This window comes from Podarcis muralis, chromosome 6, assembly GCF_964188315.1.
Source record: "Podarcis muralis chromosome 6, rPodMur119.hap1.1, whole genome shotgun sequence".
NCBI lineage: Eukaryota > Metazoa > Chordata > Lepidosauria > Squamata > Lacertidae > Podarcis > Podarcis muralis.
The window spans coordinates 74,189,231-74,207,059 of record NC_135660.1 but is presented as its reverse complement, the minus strand read 5'-3'; the positions used below and the strand labels follow the sequence as shown (position 1 = coordinate 74,207,059).

Here is a 17,829-nt window from a genome sequence, read left to right as displayed (position 1 = left end):
AAGGATAACCCTTAGCAGTCTAAGATGAAAATTATCAGTCACAAAATGTTTAATATGTGGGGTTTTTTTTGGGGGGGGGGCAAGACAACAAAGGGAAGAAACATAATTTGGTGGTAGAAAAAAAGGAAATAACGCCATATTTCCCTGAAATAACTGTTTGCCTCATTGCCCTTAACACTCTTCCTCCACTTGCTCAGCACAAGGAACTCCAGGTTATTAATTCCTCAGTATTTATCAATTCCAAAAGTGATATTTGCTGAGTTTTGGCTGCACATTTTTCAAATCTCTTATTGAAAACACCTCTTTTCTGCTTTTCAATTTTCCACAAAGTAAAAACAATGGATTGGATTCAGAACTGTCATGTTGCTGCTGCTGCTGCTGTTGTTGTTGCTGCTGCTAAGTTAACTACTTATACCCTGCCCATCTGACTGGGTTGCACCAGCCACTTTGGGTGGCTCCTCTCCATTGAAGCTCCATGGAAAGCTACACCGGGGAGTTTGTGGACCCTTGAGAGAACAGTGTGGGATGGGGGCCTGGATGCTGCAGGGTGAAAATCAGGTGGGAAGCTCAAGAGGGTTGCAACAGGGAGGGAAAACCAATCCAATTCAGTAATACCGTAAATGAAAGAAAACAACATCCACAATGAAAAATAATGTAAAATGACTTATCACCGAGTGAGACACAGCACTGAGGCATAAATGGGAATTGACCTGGTATGCTTCTGAGTCTTGCTACACCCTGCGCTTTCAGTAGTTTATACAGCACTATAAATATATTACAAATAATACCACTTTAAGCAGTGGTATATTATTTCAAAGTAAAGAACTTAATTGAAGCACCCATCAGCTACCTGTGTGTCTGCCCTCTCTGTAGTCAAAAGCATCCCCATTACAATGGGAAGCTCTGCCACCATTGCTCTATTAATACCAGTGCTCCGGAGACAAGTTAGTAGCATAAGAAACATGGTGTTGATCAGGAGATGCTTTGGATCTGTTGGATCCAAAGGCCCCTTGTTTTCCTGACACTCTCCTCTAAAGAGCTAAAAATTACATCAGCCCTGGCAATAGTGTACTTGTAATCCCTCCTATTAGTATCAATGGGAGGGGGAAAAATTAAAGTCTGGTGTGTGTGTGTGTGTGTATGTAATGTAGGGAAAGGTGTGAGAACACCCACAGTGATTAGGAAATGTCAGTTTTTCCACCATGAGATCTCTGCTCCCACTCTTAAAAGTTGCTTATGATGGCTGAGGCATACAATGACAGCACCTTGTTTTTACTATGTGCCTTAGTGACAGGAGCACGCCCATGTCCTATAATTAACCAAGCATGGTCAAAGGATTATTGCTCAGAATGTAGTAACTTTTCACTTTAAGCAGTGAATGATCATACTCACACCAACACCTACAGTAAAGGTAAAGGACCCCTGACAATTAAGTCCAGTCATGAACGACTTGGGTTGCGGCGCTCATCTCGCTTTACTGGCCAAGGGAGCCGGCGTTTGTCCGCACCTTTTCCGGGCCATGTGGCCAGCATGACTAGGCCGCTTCTGGTGAAACCAGAGCAGCACACGGAAACGCCATTTACCTTCCTGCCGGAGCGGTACCGTTTTATCTATTTGCACTTTGACGTCCTTTCGAACTGCTAGGTTGGCAGGAGCTGGGACCGAGCAACGGGAGCTCACCCTGTTGCGGGGATTCAAACAGCCAACCTTCCGATTGGCAAGCCCTAGGCTCAGTGGTTTAGACCACAGCGCCACCCGCGCCCCTCTCCAACACCGACAGTAGTGAACAGAAAAGTGTGTTCTATTTTTAGAGGGTAGGAGAAATGAAATAAAAATCCATTAGGTGACTGGCTAGTTGTGAAATCCAAGCTTAGCTTCTTCTCTTTCTTTCACAACAAGTAAATTTCTCATTTTCTAAAAACATTTAAATTGGCAAACAGAGGAAAGCAAAACCTTGAATTCAAGTTTCTGAGGTTGAATATCACTGCAAACGAGAACAAGTAACTACAGCTTTTTCTGTCAAATTAGAATAACATTATTTTTCCAAACCTCCCCCCTGCAAATTGTGAAGGTGAGGGGGGGACATTTCTGCTTTACACTGCAGAAAGAAAAAATCCTTGCCTAAAAATATAGAAGTAGCATTTTTTGTTTTGTTTTCAAGGTTATTTGACATTGCTAAGATATGTACTAAACAAATGAAGGACAGTGAGTCACCATTCTCCAACACATAAACAGAATTTCGAGCTTGAGATATCACTTTATTATAATAAATCAAAACGAGGCATGGACACTGGTGACCTAATGGCGTCTACATATGTTCTAAACACGTGATGTAAAAGCCAGAGAAGTTTTATAATAAAATAATAATAAGATGGCATTGGCTGCTTATATGTCGTGCTTTTTGAAAACCAAAAAGATTGTGATTTTAAAATGGATAATGTAATTTGTGAGTTTGGACTCATCATGCCAAAAATCGGGTGAAGTCACGTCAAAGCAATGTTTTGTTCTCTCATCTTGATTCAAAGTGGTGCTCAGTGCCCAAATGGCAGAAAAGTCCCCCATCTTCACTTCAGGAAATTTTGTGCCAAGTTTGGCAACAGTATCTCACAGGAGGCAGCTGAACCTAGCCCAGAAAATGGGAACAGCCATGCCAAAGTGTGGTTGCAGACTCCCATCTTGATTCAAAATGCTGTCCGGCATCCAAATGACAACGAAGACCACTGCCCCAACCTTGGGAACCATTCTGCCAAGTCTGACAGTGATATCTCAAGAGATAGTCAAACCTATAGAGGACAGATGGACAGACAAACCACTTTCCAAAATACACAGCAGATAGAAGCTCAACAACCCATGAGGGTGTGAACATTGCAAAAGACATTATCTTCCTAGCAGACCTAGGACTATAGTCAATCAAACCACAGACTGAGTCTAGATAGCCTGCTAGGGATGTCAAGAAAGGCAGGCTCGGAAGTGGTAGGGCTCACCACAGATGACACCAAGAGGCAGATGCCATCATTGTGGTTGACACAACTGCATAAAATAACAGCAATTATATGCTTCATGTAACCATTTTGTGGGCACTACCCATGTGGTGGTGAGTGTGCATTGGCTGCTCAGTCAAGGCTTATGAGATCCATTGTTGTTGCCACTGGTAATTCACAACCCATGATTACTTCGGTCTTATAATTGTGCAACTGTTATCATTATGTTAATGAAACAATCTGTTTCTTATGCTTAAAAACTGTAGCCAGTAGTCAGGGATGACTGGGATTATGGTCCAATAAAATGTGAATGCCCCAGGTTAGCCACTTTGCCTTACAGAATTCAACGTATAAACTGAACTTATTACTTTTACACCCTTACCCACATGGTTATGGACAGGCAGCCACTCATGGATATTTTGCTATTGATCTAGACACCATCCTCCCAACTCATGTTTTTCTCCCTTGCTGGCTTTTGTTATTTTGTAAAAAACCAATTTTTAAAAACCTAACAAAATACATTAATAAAAAATGTCTCTACCTACAGTTTCATACAAACTTCAATTGGACTGGTTTACTAAACCGCCAAACATAATTTGCAATGCTACTTGGCCTGAGGCAGTAGAAAAGCAATGAAGCTTTGCCTGCCACTGGCGCCATGTTGCTTTTTTTTTTTTTAAAAAAAGAGAAGACTTGTTTACTGACACATATGACACATTACCATTTCGAGATGAAAACGATAAAATGGTTTCGGATATCAGTTCTCTCCTCAATCTCAATATGCAAAATGGGAACCACTGAGGAGACAAAAGCAGAAAATGCCCTCCAAATCCACATTTATTGTACCATGCAAGATACAGCTAAAAAAGAATTTAAAACAAAATCAAATAATCACCAATATCATAGAAATTATTTTATAGAGACTATAAAACTAGCTTTTCAGCTGGCTCTTTTTGGAGGGGGTGTTAAGATTTCAGCTGCAGATGTATGTAGGTTTACAATATTTTAATCTTGTTTTAAATCAGACCTCAGGCTTTGGAATGGAGCAATTTTTAAAATCCCAATTAATGCTACACACAAATCTATCAGACTATGGTGCTTGGCACAGATGCCAAGGGGGAGAACGGAAGGAGCCGCTTCCATATTCACCTAACTGCAGTTTTTCGTTTTCAGATTATAGCCTGTGTGTGTCTTGTGGCAGTGGGAATATAAAATGCGGTTTCAAAAATTATTACTGGGTTGTAAAGTTTGCTGGCCTACTATGACATCCACCCTGTGCTTGGTGAGCTTTGAACATGGCATTAATGGATCATTAGGTTGTTCCAGGCATTGATGTGACTCATACTGCTCTGGTGAGAACTCAATCCAGTTTTAGTTTGGCACAATTGTTTTCTTCTTCTTTTCACAAAGTTTGCAGAACAGAAGCAGCCTAGAGCTGGCTGGCTGGATGATTGCGATAATTCTAGAGAGGCAAAGGGGGGCAGCAACTGTGACTCTAACTGAGTATGTTTGTGTGTTTTATCCATTTGTATGTGCACATTTGTAAATAAGCAGATCAGTACAATGTACCATGAGCTTTCAACACTCTTTCCTCTTATAAGGAGCTGGTCCTATAAATATTGACTATACTAAGCTTCTTAAGGAAGTATAAAACATGCACAACTGGAAAAACAAGATGAAGAAAGTAGTGCTTTTTGGAGAAAATCATGCCTTTATAATGCAGAACAGTGACACAAATGGAAAACGGAAGAGGAGTTGTAGCGTGCTTAGAAAAGAAAAAGAGGACCTGTGTGACTGGCTGTGTGGTATACCGTATTTTTCGCACCATAGGACGCACCGGACAATAGGACGCACCTTGTTTTAGAGGGGGGAGAACAAGGGAAAAAATTTCTTCTGCTCTCTGCCCAGCGCCCCTTCAGTGAAGCGGCAGGAGGCGCTGCACAGAGAGTGGGAGAATTTCCCCCCTCTTGTTTTCCCGCTCTAAAACAAGGTGCGTTTAAGGTGCGTTCAGGCGGCTACCTTGGAAGCCTGGAGAGCGAGAGGGGTAGGTGCGCACTGACCCCTCTCGCTCTCCAGGCTTCAGGTTCCTTTCGACCTGCTCTTTGGGGCTGGCGGGGGGAAGCCCACCACCAGCCGCAAAGAGCAGGTCAGGGAGCAGCAGAGAGGCTGCTGCCATAGTCACGCGTCACTTCTCCAGCTGGGAGAGGGTCGCGGGGCTATGGCTTCTTCGCTCTATAGGACGCACACACATTTCCCCTTCATCTTTGAAGGGGAAAAAGTGCGTCCTATATACGGTAGTTAGGCAACCAACAGAGGTTACCTCTCCTTCACTGTACTGCTCAGAGCTCCTTGCTTCAGTAGTGTACAGAAAAAACTACACTGGTGCATGGAACCGTAGATGACCCAAGTGTGCTCTAGAATAGTGCACACTCATACTTGAAGCAGCAGGTTTGGCAGAACAGCTGGCACCCACTGGTTGAAACTGGAGCTAATTTGTATTACAAAATACAGAAAAATAGGGTGTGCAAACAAGTTGGAGAAACTTGCAACTTGATTCTAGCATATTGGTCATGCTATCCATCGGAATAAACTTTGAACACTGTGCTTAGAAAAAATTGTCTGTGAAGTTGCAAAAGTAGTATCTATCATTTCCTTTTCACAATGCTTCATTTTGGGTGTCTGATGTCTAAATCCAAATCATGTGATGTATTTATTACCTTGTATTTTTCCAATGGAAGAAATTCATACTGATTTGAAGCCTTCAATGAAGCTCAATCTGTTGGCGTAACACTGGTTTCCCTTACAGTGGTGCCCCGCAAGACGAAAGCCTCGCAAGACGAAAACCCGCTAGACGAAAGGGTTTTCCGTTTTTTGAGTCGTTCCGCAAGACAAATTTCCCTATGGGCTTGCTTTGCAAGACGAAACATCTTGCGAGTTCTTGCGAGTTTGTTTCCTTTTTCTTAAAGCCGCTAAGCCGCCGTGCTTCGCAAGACGAAAAAACCGCAAGACGAAGAGACTCGCGGAACGGATTAATTTCGTCTTGCGAGGCACCACTGTACTAGCTTTGTAGGCGCATTTGCCTTGCTTTTCAATGCTGCCTGCCTGCATTTAATTTTTACAAACTGTGAATTATATAAGGTTGCCTTTCAACACAGCACTAAATCATAGTTCTGTATGAATGAGCCGTGTGCTTGTGCACTCCCTTCTCATTCTTTAGCATGGTGGCGAGAAAAACATGGGAAGCATCTGGTTCCATTTTAAAGAGGTTAAAGTCTGATTAGCTTTTGCTATGGTTTGTCCAAACAAGCCAAGATCAAACCACCATTTCTGATCCTGGCTTGTTTGGATAAACCATAATTAGCCATTGCTCCTGGTTTGGAAAGAAAAAAAATCAGGTTCACAGGTTTAGTAACCCTGTGTGCCCAGCCTGGTTTCACAAGTGCACCACAGCTCAATTACTCATCCAATAATTCTCTGGGTGGTGAACAAGAAAATTTAAAAGCCATACAAAAATTAATACAAGGCAAAACATATAATCACAATAAAAAATATAGCCACAATTTGCAACTATATAAAAACAGCATTAAAAAGCACCAGAAGATTCTAAATACCGTATTTTTCGCCCTATAGGACGCACTTTTCCCCCTCCAAAAATGAAGGGGAAATCTGTGTGCGTCCTATGGGGTGAATGCAGGCTTTCACTGAAGCTTGGAGAGTGAGACGGGTTGGTGCGCACCGACCCCTCTCGCTCTCCAGGCTTCAGGAAGCTATCAGCAAGCCTGGGGAGCCCGCAGGAGTTCCAGCTTGCCGCCCGGAGCGCGGGGTGCGCTGAAGCAGAGCGCCCCGCGCTTCGGGCAAATATCCTTTTCTCCTCTAAAAACTACGGTAGGTGCGTTTTTAAAAGCTCGTGCTTCCCCCGCGGCTGGGGGGGAATAATTTTTTTTCTTTATTCCCCCCCCCCAAAAAAAATTAGGTGCGTCCTATGGGCCGGTGCGTCCTATAGGGCGAAAAATACGGTACTTAAAAAGCATGGCAAAACAACCATGATGTGGGTAACAGGCACACATCTCTAGGAAAGGCATTCCAAAACCACCAAAAAATGTCCCTCCTGGGTAGCTACCATTGCCACAGAATCTGATCTGGTGCTGGCACCAAGAGAAGGGTCTCTGAAGATGATCTTAGGATCCAGAAACTTATGTCTAAGAGGAAACAATCCTTCAGGTAACTTGGCCTAAAGCTGTTCAGGACTTTAAGGTTAATACCAAAGCTTTGATTTGGTCCGAGTAATGGACTGGCAGCCAACGGAGATGGAGAAAAACACAGAAGCCCTGTGGTGCAACTAAATAGACTCTTTGGAGTGTAGCCTTGGAATATTTTCATTTCACTCTCATGTCTCCCTTCCTGCGGTGATCTCTTCATATATATAAATGGTTCCATTTTATTAAAGACTCTTTCCTTTTGTGACTTGACTATACTGACACTTTTAATTAACTGGATAATTTGAACTTTGCCACATACCTTTTGCCTTGCCTAACATAGCCCAAGCATGGCTGTTCTTTTCAGTTTCCCAGAGAAAAGAAGCAAGTTTCAATTCAACTTAGAAGGCTATAGAATATGCATAACTACAGGTAAGATATGCACAATCTTCACTCTTAACCTGCAAGATATTCATCAACTTTAATAATTAACATTTCTGTCCTGTGTCTAGCAGCAAGCAGAGAGCAGTTATAGTTCCACTACATGTGGGAAGTATAAATAAGAACACAGTTACAAATTACCATATTTGTTTAACTGTTCTGTTGAGTCACTCCCACCCCTTACACTTTGGCATTCTTCCAGGTTCTTTCTGAAATTCCACTCTGTTTTGCTCTATGGATGGAGTATACAATTATTAAAATAATGCCGTGCAGTCAGCAAATAATGCCGTGCAGTCAGCAATACAGTATCATGAAACAGAAAGAAGGCTACCTTTGCTTTTTTTGTCTAACAGGACAAATTTGAATGAGCAACAACAACAACAACAAAGAGAGAGAAGGAGAAGAGGAAAATGTCAATGAAGAGAGGAAAAAAGATTTAACTACGTCCCTCAATTTGCCGAAAGTTGCTATTATTTCAGAGCAACTAGAGAAAGTTACTTGGCTCCATAGCTTTTCAGCTTGGGGTCTTCACAAGGATCCATTCTGTTTTATATGTTATCCAACATCTATAGGAAATAGTTGGGTGCCATCATATGTGGAGTTGGGAGCACAGAATCTTTATGCTTCTGGCACTCTTTTATCTCTCCATTTTATCTCAATCTGGAGGTGCTATGCAGGTGCTGAACTTGTGTCTGGAAGCAGTAATGGGCTGGATAGGGGCCAATTAAACAGGCTGAAAGCTGACAAGATGGAGGTTCTGTGGGTGGATGCCTCCCAAGTCCAGGAATTAGGGGAGCAAACTCTTCTGCGAGGGGTTGAAGGAACAGATTCATAGTCTGAGAGTACTCCAGGATTCCAACTTGTCACCAGAGTCTCAAATCTCTTCTGCAGCTAGAAATGGCTATGCCCAGCTTTGGCTGTTTCACCGGAACATGCAAAACCAAAAACATTTAACAATTTCATCACGGAGTGTACTTAGGATGAGTTGCCCAAAGAGTTGCCAGTTTCATTACTAAGAAAAAGATGGAGTGCCTTAACATTCATATCCATCTCTTCTGCCACACTCTCAAGAGACAACCATAGGCCTCCTTTCTCAGGAAGCAGAAAACCTAGAACGGTAAGCATCTTATTGTAACACTTATTAGGAGGATCAAGACTAACATTCTGCATAAGAAATCTAATCAGGGAGTCTAAAGAAAATAGTAATAAAGAAAATGAAACTAAACATGAGAACGAAAGAATGCCATATTATTGATTTCCACCAAGAACCTAGTTTAATAACCGCTTTGCTTTAAGGTCTGAGTTGTCATCATTAACACAAACCAAAAACTAAGCAAATATTCCAACTTCTTGCCAGGACTTGCCATTTTAAATTATTTTCCATTGCTGTACTGGGCACCTCTGACCGCAAAGACATTTTACAACTCTTTGTCCAGTCTGTATCAACAGTACTGTCCTAGTTCTGGGTATCTCACCTGCAGGATCCTTCCGTACTTTTATTGACTCATCACCAGAAATCTGCATAAATAGATGTGACAATCCCCCCAAAAGGTAGAAAGGACCTTGTGCAGAATTTTGCTTCCTATTATAAAGGAACACTGTGGAAGTGCTAGATAGTAAGTGAATTTTGGGTCCCTAGGATGTACAGAATAGATTGACAATTAAATAAAAATAATTAAAGGTGCATCACTGGGTACTCACACACCCCACTTGCCCAGCAAAAGTTGGCGTAGTCACTCCTCTCTCTGCAGAGTAAGTTGAAATTGTCTTTGTTTAATACTATGTTTATGTGTATAAAGCTATGTCAACATATCATGGGGGGGACACACCAGTAACTTTAAGGGAAATCTTATTCCATATCAATATTAAATAATCCAAAAAAAATGACACAAATGGGCTGAAGTCCAAAGAACTACTGCGGCACACCCAAATGCTTGTACTAACTTGGGTTTTCTTTAAAAAAGTGATTAGATAGTTACCTCACCCGCATTGCCACAGCACAAGCTTCTTTTTAAAACTTCCCCTTTAAAACAGGTTTGCCATGTAGAATTGGTGTGAGGGTGGAGGAATGTGTTTTGAGAAGGTGCAATTCAAGAAACAAGTATGGATGAGTGGTTCTTTGCTGTGGCCACGATTTCTATTTCCAGTAAGAAACAGATCAATACACTATAAATTTTAAGGCATCTTTGGATTTAAAAAAAAACTAAGTACACTGTTAACACATCACACAAATAAATAATAATTTCTAACTTGGGCTCCAACACTTGATACATGCAACAAAATTTCCCACTTTATATTGATGGTATCATCCTTGGAATCCAATGCACAATGACATGCTACTCATCCAGGCAGAGCGGAGAAGGTGAACTAACAACAACAACGGATTCTGATCTACCTATCCTACAGTATACAAGCACTAGAGGTAATGTGTACCCATCCTAAATTCAAGCCCCCCTCCTAAATCCAGCACAGCTACCCCCATAAATTTCTGCTATTTGGGCACACCAGTGAGCCGCAAGAGAACAGCTAAGATGCAATCAAAAGTAACCTCTCACAAGCAAAAAGGATCCACCTGCAGAGGAGACTGCCACCTGCATGTCAGTAAGATCCACTGTTTGTCCTTAGAGCCTCCCAAGCAGCCTCAGCATTTGATGCAATTTGATCATTAAATCACCCCACAGAGAGAGATGCAGCAGAACTACCCTCAGAGGAGGCACACTGAGAACAGCAACTCAGAAACACAGGGGTAAAGCTCCTCTGAGGGCAGATAGTTCTTACACACCCAAAGAGCTTTGTTTTTAGTTATGTAAACAAGAGAAAAATGCCGTCAGTTTTAATTGTGGGATAAGGGGGACTGCCTCAGCTTTCAGAAGTTTGGGCAACTCTCTTCTATTAACAAATTTCAAATATTATTTTTTTAAAAAACTATTCTTCTCTACATGACTGGATACATCTGAATACTTAATAGTGGAAGCCGTCTTTAGCACTAAAAGTTAGTGAAATATTCGTTTCTGCTTAACAAACATTAAAAACAGTTTCAGTTCTTTTCACATTAACAAATAAATTCCACTGGTTTCATAAATATGTTCAAATCTTACAGCAAAAAGAAATGTGAACTATACACAGCTACGTTTTTAAAACATTGCCTGAAATCTTAAAACACCAAAAACAAACAGAAAAAGGCTGTACTGAAAGGGGAAGCATCTCTAAGCCCCAACGGTAGTGACAGCAAAAAATGGTATAAAGAGGTTCTCATATTAACATCCTATTCTTTTTTATGCATTCACCCAATCCTTTACTGCTTGCACATTAACACTTCAGTTGTGACGCACAACTGATTTAACAGTACTTTTCATGTTGCCCATTATGTATCTAGCTTGATTTTCAGTATCTAAACTGCCCCTGCAATGACAATCAAAAACTATTTAAGTGTTCATTTTACAGATATTTTTGAAAGCTATTAAAAGGCCGACTGCCAACAACTTGCTATAGAAATGCTGTACCCTTCTATATTCTTCAGTAAGCTTTTCAGAACTATCTGTACTTCTGTATTGCATATAAAAGCATTTATATATAAACCTCTGGTCAATGCAATATTTAGACTCTTAAAGAAAGTATTGCCAATTGTAATTGTTTATTATCAAGATAACCCCTTTGAACTTGCACACATCTAAGGCTTTAGTTTACATAAAGTACACATCTTTAATGTGAAGATTTGCATCTGAGGCCATTCACTGAAATCAGCATCAATAAGCTCCTCTAGTCACATTGCAAATAATTTTGGCATTTCCCCCAGAGATTTCTGCCTCCTAACATAGTATGTACCAATACTGAACTTTAAATTATCCCAAGTATATCCACAACTTATAAAGAGGCTTGTTTCATCATGATAAAAACAAGTGAAGAAATGAATCTTTATCACTTGCTTATTACACTTTTTCCCCATGTGAATCCAGATCAGGTGACCCAATCAAGCCTCATTAAACATACTATTTGAATGAACACACCAGTTAATATCAAACTTGAGAAGTCATAGATTGGAAGACTTTCTCTGTTAGTAAAAAAGGAAATTTAATTCAGCATCCTGTTAATGCGTTTCATCATCAAGATACTTATCAAGACACTTATCAAGCTGTTAACATTTATTTTGAAAGGGCTATCCAGACAAATAAGCTTTCATTAAATCCATTAAATGTGGTCACTTTCACAGCACTTTGTAAACAAAATTTCACCCAGACTTTGGGGGAGCCTACCAGATAAGCAGAGAGCAGCTACACAGGTTCCCTATGGCAGGAGATTACATCCTGATATAGGGAGCTTGCTGGGGAGAGGTATCCCTGTCAGACTCATTCTTGTTAGAATTACACTACTAGGGAGCAAAAAATCATTTGTTCATTTTACTGGCATCAAAGAAGAATCTTCATTTGTTCAAAGAGTATCGTGTCTAGTTCTAGGATGCACCAGGGACTCCTTCCTAACGGTTTGGTCACTATTCTCCAAGAAATACACAGGAAGCCAAACCTCTATAGATTCCACAAGTTTGCCTCTTGATTTATAGGATAAGCTGGATGCCAAAAAGACAAACACCAAGTTTTCAAAATTTCAGAGCCATGGAGAATGCTATTACTATGCTTTAGAGTAAACCCTTAAGTGAAAGGTTTTCTAGTATCAGAATAGATTCAAAATGAGTGAAATGTTCCAGTATGATAGTCAGTTCTCAAATAAGTATTCAAACTTAAGAACTGAATAAAGCAAACTAATCAGCAACTTCAACTAAAGAGATAGTATTTTACCTAGCTGATGAAAGTCAGTGATTGCCTAGGAATGTCCATTCCACAATGAACTAGACCAGTTCTGCTACATAACTGGTTCCCCTATGTAGTCTGGTCCCTTAGAACATACCACTATTGTCAATGTCACACAATATGTTTGTGAACAGCTTGTGTCTACAATAGACAACAAATATTGTGTTCAGTATATATTTGGCTTGACTTATAGATGCTCACAAAACTAAGCTAGTGTATTTTGCCACAGTACCTAATATTCATTATTGAAGCCCTGCATATTAAAAGCCCAGCCTTGCACCAGTACTTGTGTTGTGTCAGCTCCCATGCGTCTTCATCAGGACTGTGCTTAGAAATGTAAAATAAACATCATAGCAGCCTATTTGTCAAACTATTTTGGACAACTAAAATCCCGTTGGATGTCACCTGAAGGCACTCAAGTACAGTTTTCACCTTGGCACACCGTACAAACTACATACAAAGTCAAATTTCAAAAGAAAGGCTATGGCTAATTTTCATGATCTCTGAAGCAACTCTGCTTACAGAGGCTGTAATCCTGAATCTACCATAAACCATGGAATTTTGCTAAGACTGATGAATTTCTTTCCAAGAACCAAAGCCATTTTAGACAGGCAATCCTACTTCAAATCTCTGAAAGTGCCCATTCTGATTTAGACATTATATATTTGGTCCCACACAAATAGGTTTGATTCTCTTTAATTAGAGAAAGGAAAACCATATCTAGCATTGCCCCAATGTAATGTCATTGTTGGATCCAATGAACCATTTGCGCAGCAATAACAGGACTGATGTGACTCAATGGAAGCATTCAAATGTTAGGTTTGAACAGGGCTTTGGCAACACAGTAACTAGACTTTTGACTGCAACCTCACACAAAACCAATGAAGGTGGTTCCAGCAATTCTGCCACAGAATGTAAGTACATAGCAGACCTATGCAGTACCATATGGCACCTTTTTTTGCCATGGCTTTCCTCTCAGTGCAACATTTTATTTTCCCCCATATTACAAGTCAATGGCAACCATTCAGTGATCCGAGAGAGAATAAAGAATAAAACTTGATCCCACTGGTATGTTTTGTGACTGCTCTATGCCCTGTTTTTCTGAGTCACCCTAGACCTGGCTTTGCTATATAAAATGAGCCACTGTGGATGAGTGGTTAGAATGTCAGACTGGGACCCAGAAGACCAGGGTTCAAATCCCCACTGTGGCCATGAAGCTCACCGGGTGGCATTGGGCTACTCACTCACTGCCTCTCACTCTAATCTACCTCACAGGGTTGTTGTGGGGATTGGGGTGAGAGAACCATGTACAGGTGGCGACCATTTTGCACATGTCCAACTGATGGCCAACATACATGCAGCTTTCAGGCCTGGAGGGGGGCAGAATGGGTTTATGTGTGACCACTGACATGCCAATGACCTAGAACACAACGCCTGTGCAAATGGGAGTTACTTGTATACCACTTAGAGCTTCTTGGAAGAAAAAAGTGGGGTACAGAATAGAATAATAGAATGGACATCTAGCCCAATGGGCATCTAGCCCAAAGCACAGAAAAGCAATTTATAAAAACTATAGAAAGATCATGTATAAAGGTGTGCAATATCTGAAGTCCACCATTCATCTAGCTCCACACTTCTATTCCTCGCTGTACCCACACATAATGCCTTGCTTGCTTTTCATTGCTCTCACCAACTTGCCAGCATTTGAAATTCGTCAGGTGCATTTTGATGTCTCCATCATCTGGAGCTGCATGCCTGGGAATCATTGGATCTTGACTCTTTTCACACACAAGTTCTACCCGTTATATTTTATCTGCACAATCAGAATGAATTTCAGCAACCAAAAAGACATATTGAGAAATTTGGTTTTAGGACTACCTGGCCCCAAAACGGCAACTAGGGCTATCCATTTTGGTGATGGCAACCCTGGTTTAAGGAGCCTTTTGGCACTTAGCTTATGTATCTGAGATTCTAACGCTGCAATTTACATGGGCACCCTGTTCATTCCGAACCACGCTTCGGGCAGCCACCATCTCCAACGCCATCCTTCCGCTCAGGTGCGAATACAAAAAATCACAACCCAGCCATTCCAACAGAAGGCGGCGGCGGCGACGACACAACAACAACTGTGTGCAATAGACGTGCATGGCGGCAGCAGGCGGAGCAGAGAAGAAGGGAGCCCATTCCCTCTCCAAAACATGTGGCGAGCAAAACGAAAATAAAGTCGGCTGCCACCAGGGGCCCATTGGCGTGGCTGCTGCCCAGGACCCAATACCGAGAAGGCCCGGCTCAGATTCGGAGATGCAATCCTGCGCGCACTCAACTCGGCAGGACCTACTTTGGAGTAGGCGCTGTCTGCCAGGGCGAAAAGCAGCAGCTCGCGCGTGGGGAAAAGCGCGCAGGCGAGAAAAGGGGACGGAGGCGCGGGAAAGCCCTCCCAGCTGGGCCTCCACCTTCTCCCGCTACCACCCGGAGCCCTCCCAAGGCGAGGCCCTCCCAAGCCCCACCTGAGGCGGGCCCGGCCGGAGCCTCCCCTCCACCAACTCCCAGGTGAAGAGGCGAGCGGCGGGCCTCGCTGAGGACGGAGCGAGGGTGCCTCGCGTGGGGGGAAGGCCAAGGGGGTCGAGCCCCGCTTGCTCCCGTAACGCCCTGCCCGGCCCTCCCGCACTCACGATGGTGACGCTGGCCTTGCGTAGGTCGCGGTTCTCCTCCTGCAGCGCTTTGCACTTGAGCTTGTAGGTCTCCAGCTCGATCTTGAGCACCTTGTTCTCCTGCTGCAGCGACGCCAGGCGGTTCGTCAGCTCCTCCAGCCGGAACGGCGAGATCACGATGCCGCCCGCTTTGCTGCCCCCCGAGGAGCCAGGCCCCGCCGGGCAGCCGGGCAGAGACACCCCCGGACCGCCGCCGCTGCCCCCCGCGCCGTCCGTGTCGCTCTCGCTGGCACTGTCGGCCATGCCCGGCCCTGGGGAGGCGGCGGCTCCTGCTGCTGTTGCACACACCTCAGCGCGCCTTCCTGCTCGTCTGCCCGCCTCTCGGGCAGCTGCGGCTGCCGAGGCTGTGCTGCTGCTGCTGCTGCGAGGCACGGAGGCGGGGTCGGCGGCCGAAGCTCACCGCCTGGGCCGAGCAAGCGACGAGAGGCTGGCGCACGCTCCGTCCGCGCCGAATAAGCCGCTCTCGCTCGGCTCCAAGAAGGGAGCTGCCCGCTTCCCCCGGCGGGCCCACAGCGACGCCGGCCGCGGCCTAGGGATACTGCAACGGATACAGCCAATTTCCATGGCTGCCTGGGCGGAGACAGCGCCGACGCCGACGCCTCCCTGGGCGGAACCGCAATCTGCACGCCAAAAAAAGAAAGGCGGCGTCAATAGTCTCTAGGTAAAGCAGCGCCGCCGCTGCTGCCTCAGGTGAGCTTCGGGCGGCACGGCCTTCAGGCCCACCAGAACTTGGAGCCCGAGTTATATATATGAGAAAGTAAGTCGCCCACCACCACCCATCCCCGGTTGGACTGGCTTCTGAGGGGAAGGTGCGCGGCGTTGCCTTGCTAGGCGCTCTAAGGCCTTGTGCACAAGCAGGTACTTCGGGGTAACTGCCCTGCCACGGGTTGCGTGACCTATGGGCTGTAAAGTTACCTCACGACTAAAGCAAAAGCCCATGGCAACATACCCAAGTTTTATTTCAGATGGCCCTTTTGACACATAAGAGCCTGCTTTGTCAAGAGTAAGCAGTGGAAATGGGTGGGGTCCCGTGTGAGGGAGAATACTTGCAGGCCGCTATGGCAAAATGAATGCACTACTACTACTACTACTACTACTACTACAACATAAGCCGCCTTTCTGACTGGGTTACCCCAGCCATTCTGGGTGGCTTCCAACAAATTAAAACACAGTAAGACATCAAACATTAAAAACTTCCCTACTATACAAGGCTGCCCACAGAGGGCAGTTATTTGTTTCATTGATATCGGATGGGATACACTCTTCAGCAAAACTTGCTTTCAGCCCTGCCTTCTCTACAACACAGTCTCCGCTCATGTTTACAGTGGAGGCATGTTTCAATGAGTTCTCTGGTTTTCCCCACATAAATGCACACATGGCCTCATTGAACACAGTGAATCTTCTGAGTAAACTTTGCATAAGAGCCCACTGCTAGTCTACTGCTGTGCTTGAGTTTTACAACAGGATTCGGTTATGAAAGAAACATCTAAAAAGGGGTCTTGTAGTAGCCTGAAAGTCATGCCTTCTTTTCCAGTGTAGAATGCAAGCCTTTGCAGAATTAGGCATGCCTACATTTGCTCATTTGAAAGGCTTATTCTTCTTTGGTGATCACTCATAGCTGAGTAAGATTGTCTTCCATTAACACAGTTTTAACAATGAGTCCGTAAATGAATGTGGAGTCCTGCCTTTTTACTTGTAACCAGACCTAAATTTAGATTCACCAAATCTAAGCAGCATTGTGGACTTGTTTTTTCTTAAGTTCAATTTGTTTTGTAATGCTATGACTTGATAACATCTCAATCCTTTCTAGATGTAAGGGAGAACAAGGTTGTTATCTTGGCCAAGGTTCTGCAGAGAAGGTGTGGTAGTGGGTAATATGAAAGAGCCAGTGTGGAAACTCAGATCTTGCAGCATTCCTTCCACTTAGTTCAGTGCTAAGCTCCTTGAGCACTGGCTTTTGTTTTTCATACCGCTATTTATTTATCTTTTGGTTGCTGCACACAGGGTTCTGCTATGGTGCAAATAACTTTATTTTCCCCGGGTGGTACTCTTAAATTACAGCTAGATTGTCCCCAGTCTTCTTATATCTGGGGCAGGGGGTGGTAACATGGTGCCCATAGGCATAGTGGCATCTTTGAGGTCTTCTCCTGGTGCCCTTGAAACCTCTCAGCCGACCCCCAGTCCCCACTCACTGCACCCTCAGTTGTAAGGTGGTGAGGGTGCTGTTTTTATCCCTTGAAATGTTCAGAGCTGAAGGAGGAAGTTGGAAGAGCGACACCCTTTCCCACTTCCTCTTTCAGCTCTATGTGCTTTTCAAGGCTCAGTTTAATTCTTTTGGATCTCAGTTTAACCATGAACCTAGAAAGCTTGGCCCCTGATCTAAGGGGATGCTGTATGTGTGATATGACATAATAGTGATGCAAGGTTCTCTAAACCTGCAGATGACAGCCAGTGAAGTGGAGCAGGAGGGGTAAAGAAACTCAACCGTCTGATGAATTATTGTTGAATGTTGAGAGACCTTAGTGTTACTTGAGAAAGATGAGCAAGAGGCATGAGGCTGCTGTTTTCTGTAGCAGCCCTATGTGTCTGCTGCAGCATCATGTTGGCTTCGTTTCAGTTACTATATTATTAAGGGGCTAACTATGTGTTCCACTAAATGGCATTATTAGTGAACATGTGGGTTTTAAAAAGTTAA

The 17,829-nt window shown here is 43.5% G+C and overlaps 1 protein-coding gene across 1 annotated transcript in view; it reads right to left on the bottom strand.

The window, feature by feature from the left end:
- CCDC6 (coiled-coil domain containing 6) overlaps positions 1-15,585 on the bottom strand; it is a 35,855-nt gene extending 20,270 nt beyond the window's left edge. Inside the window, exon 1 of the mRNA XM_028729346.2 lies at positions 15,096-15,585. Coding sequence (XP_028585179.1) covers positions 15,096-15,377 — 282 coding nt within the window. The 5' untranslated portion in view covers positions 15,378-15,585. The remainder of the gene's footprint in view (positions 1-15,095) is intronic.
- Between the last annotated feature and the right edge of the window lie 2,244 nt (positions 15,586-17,829).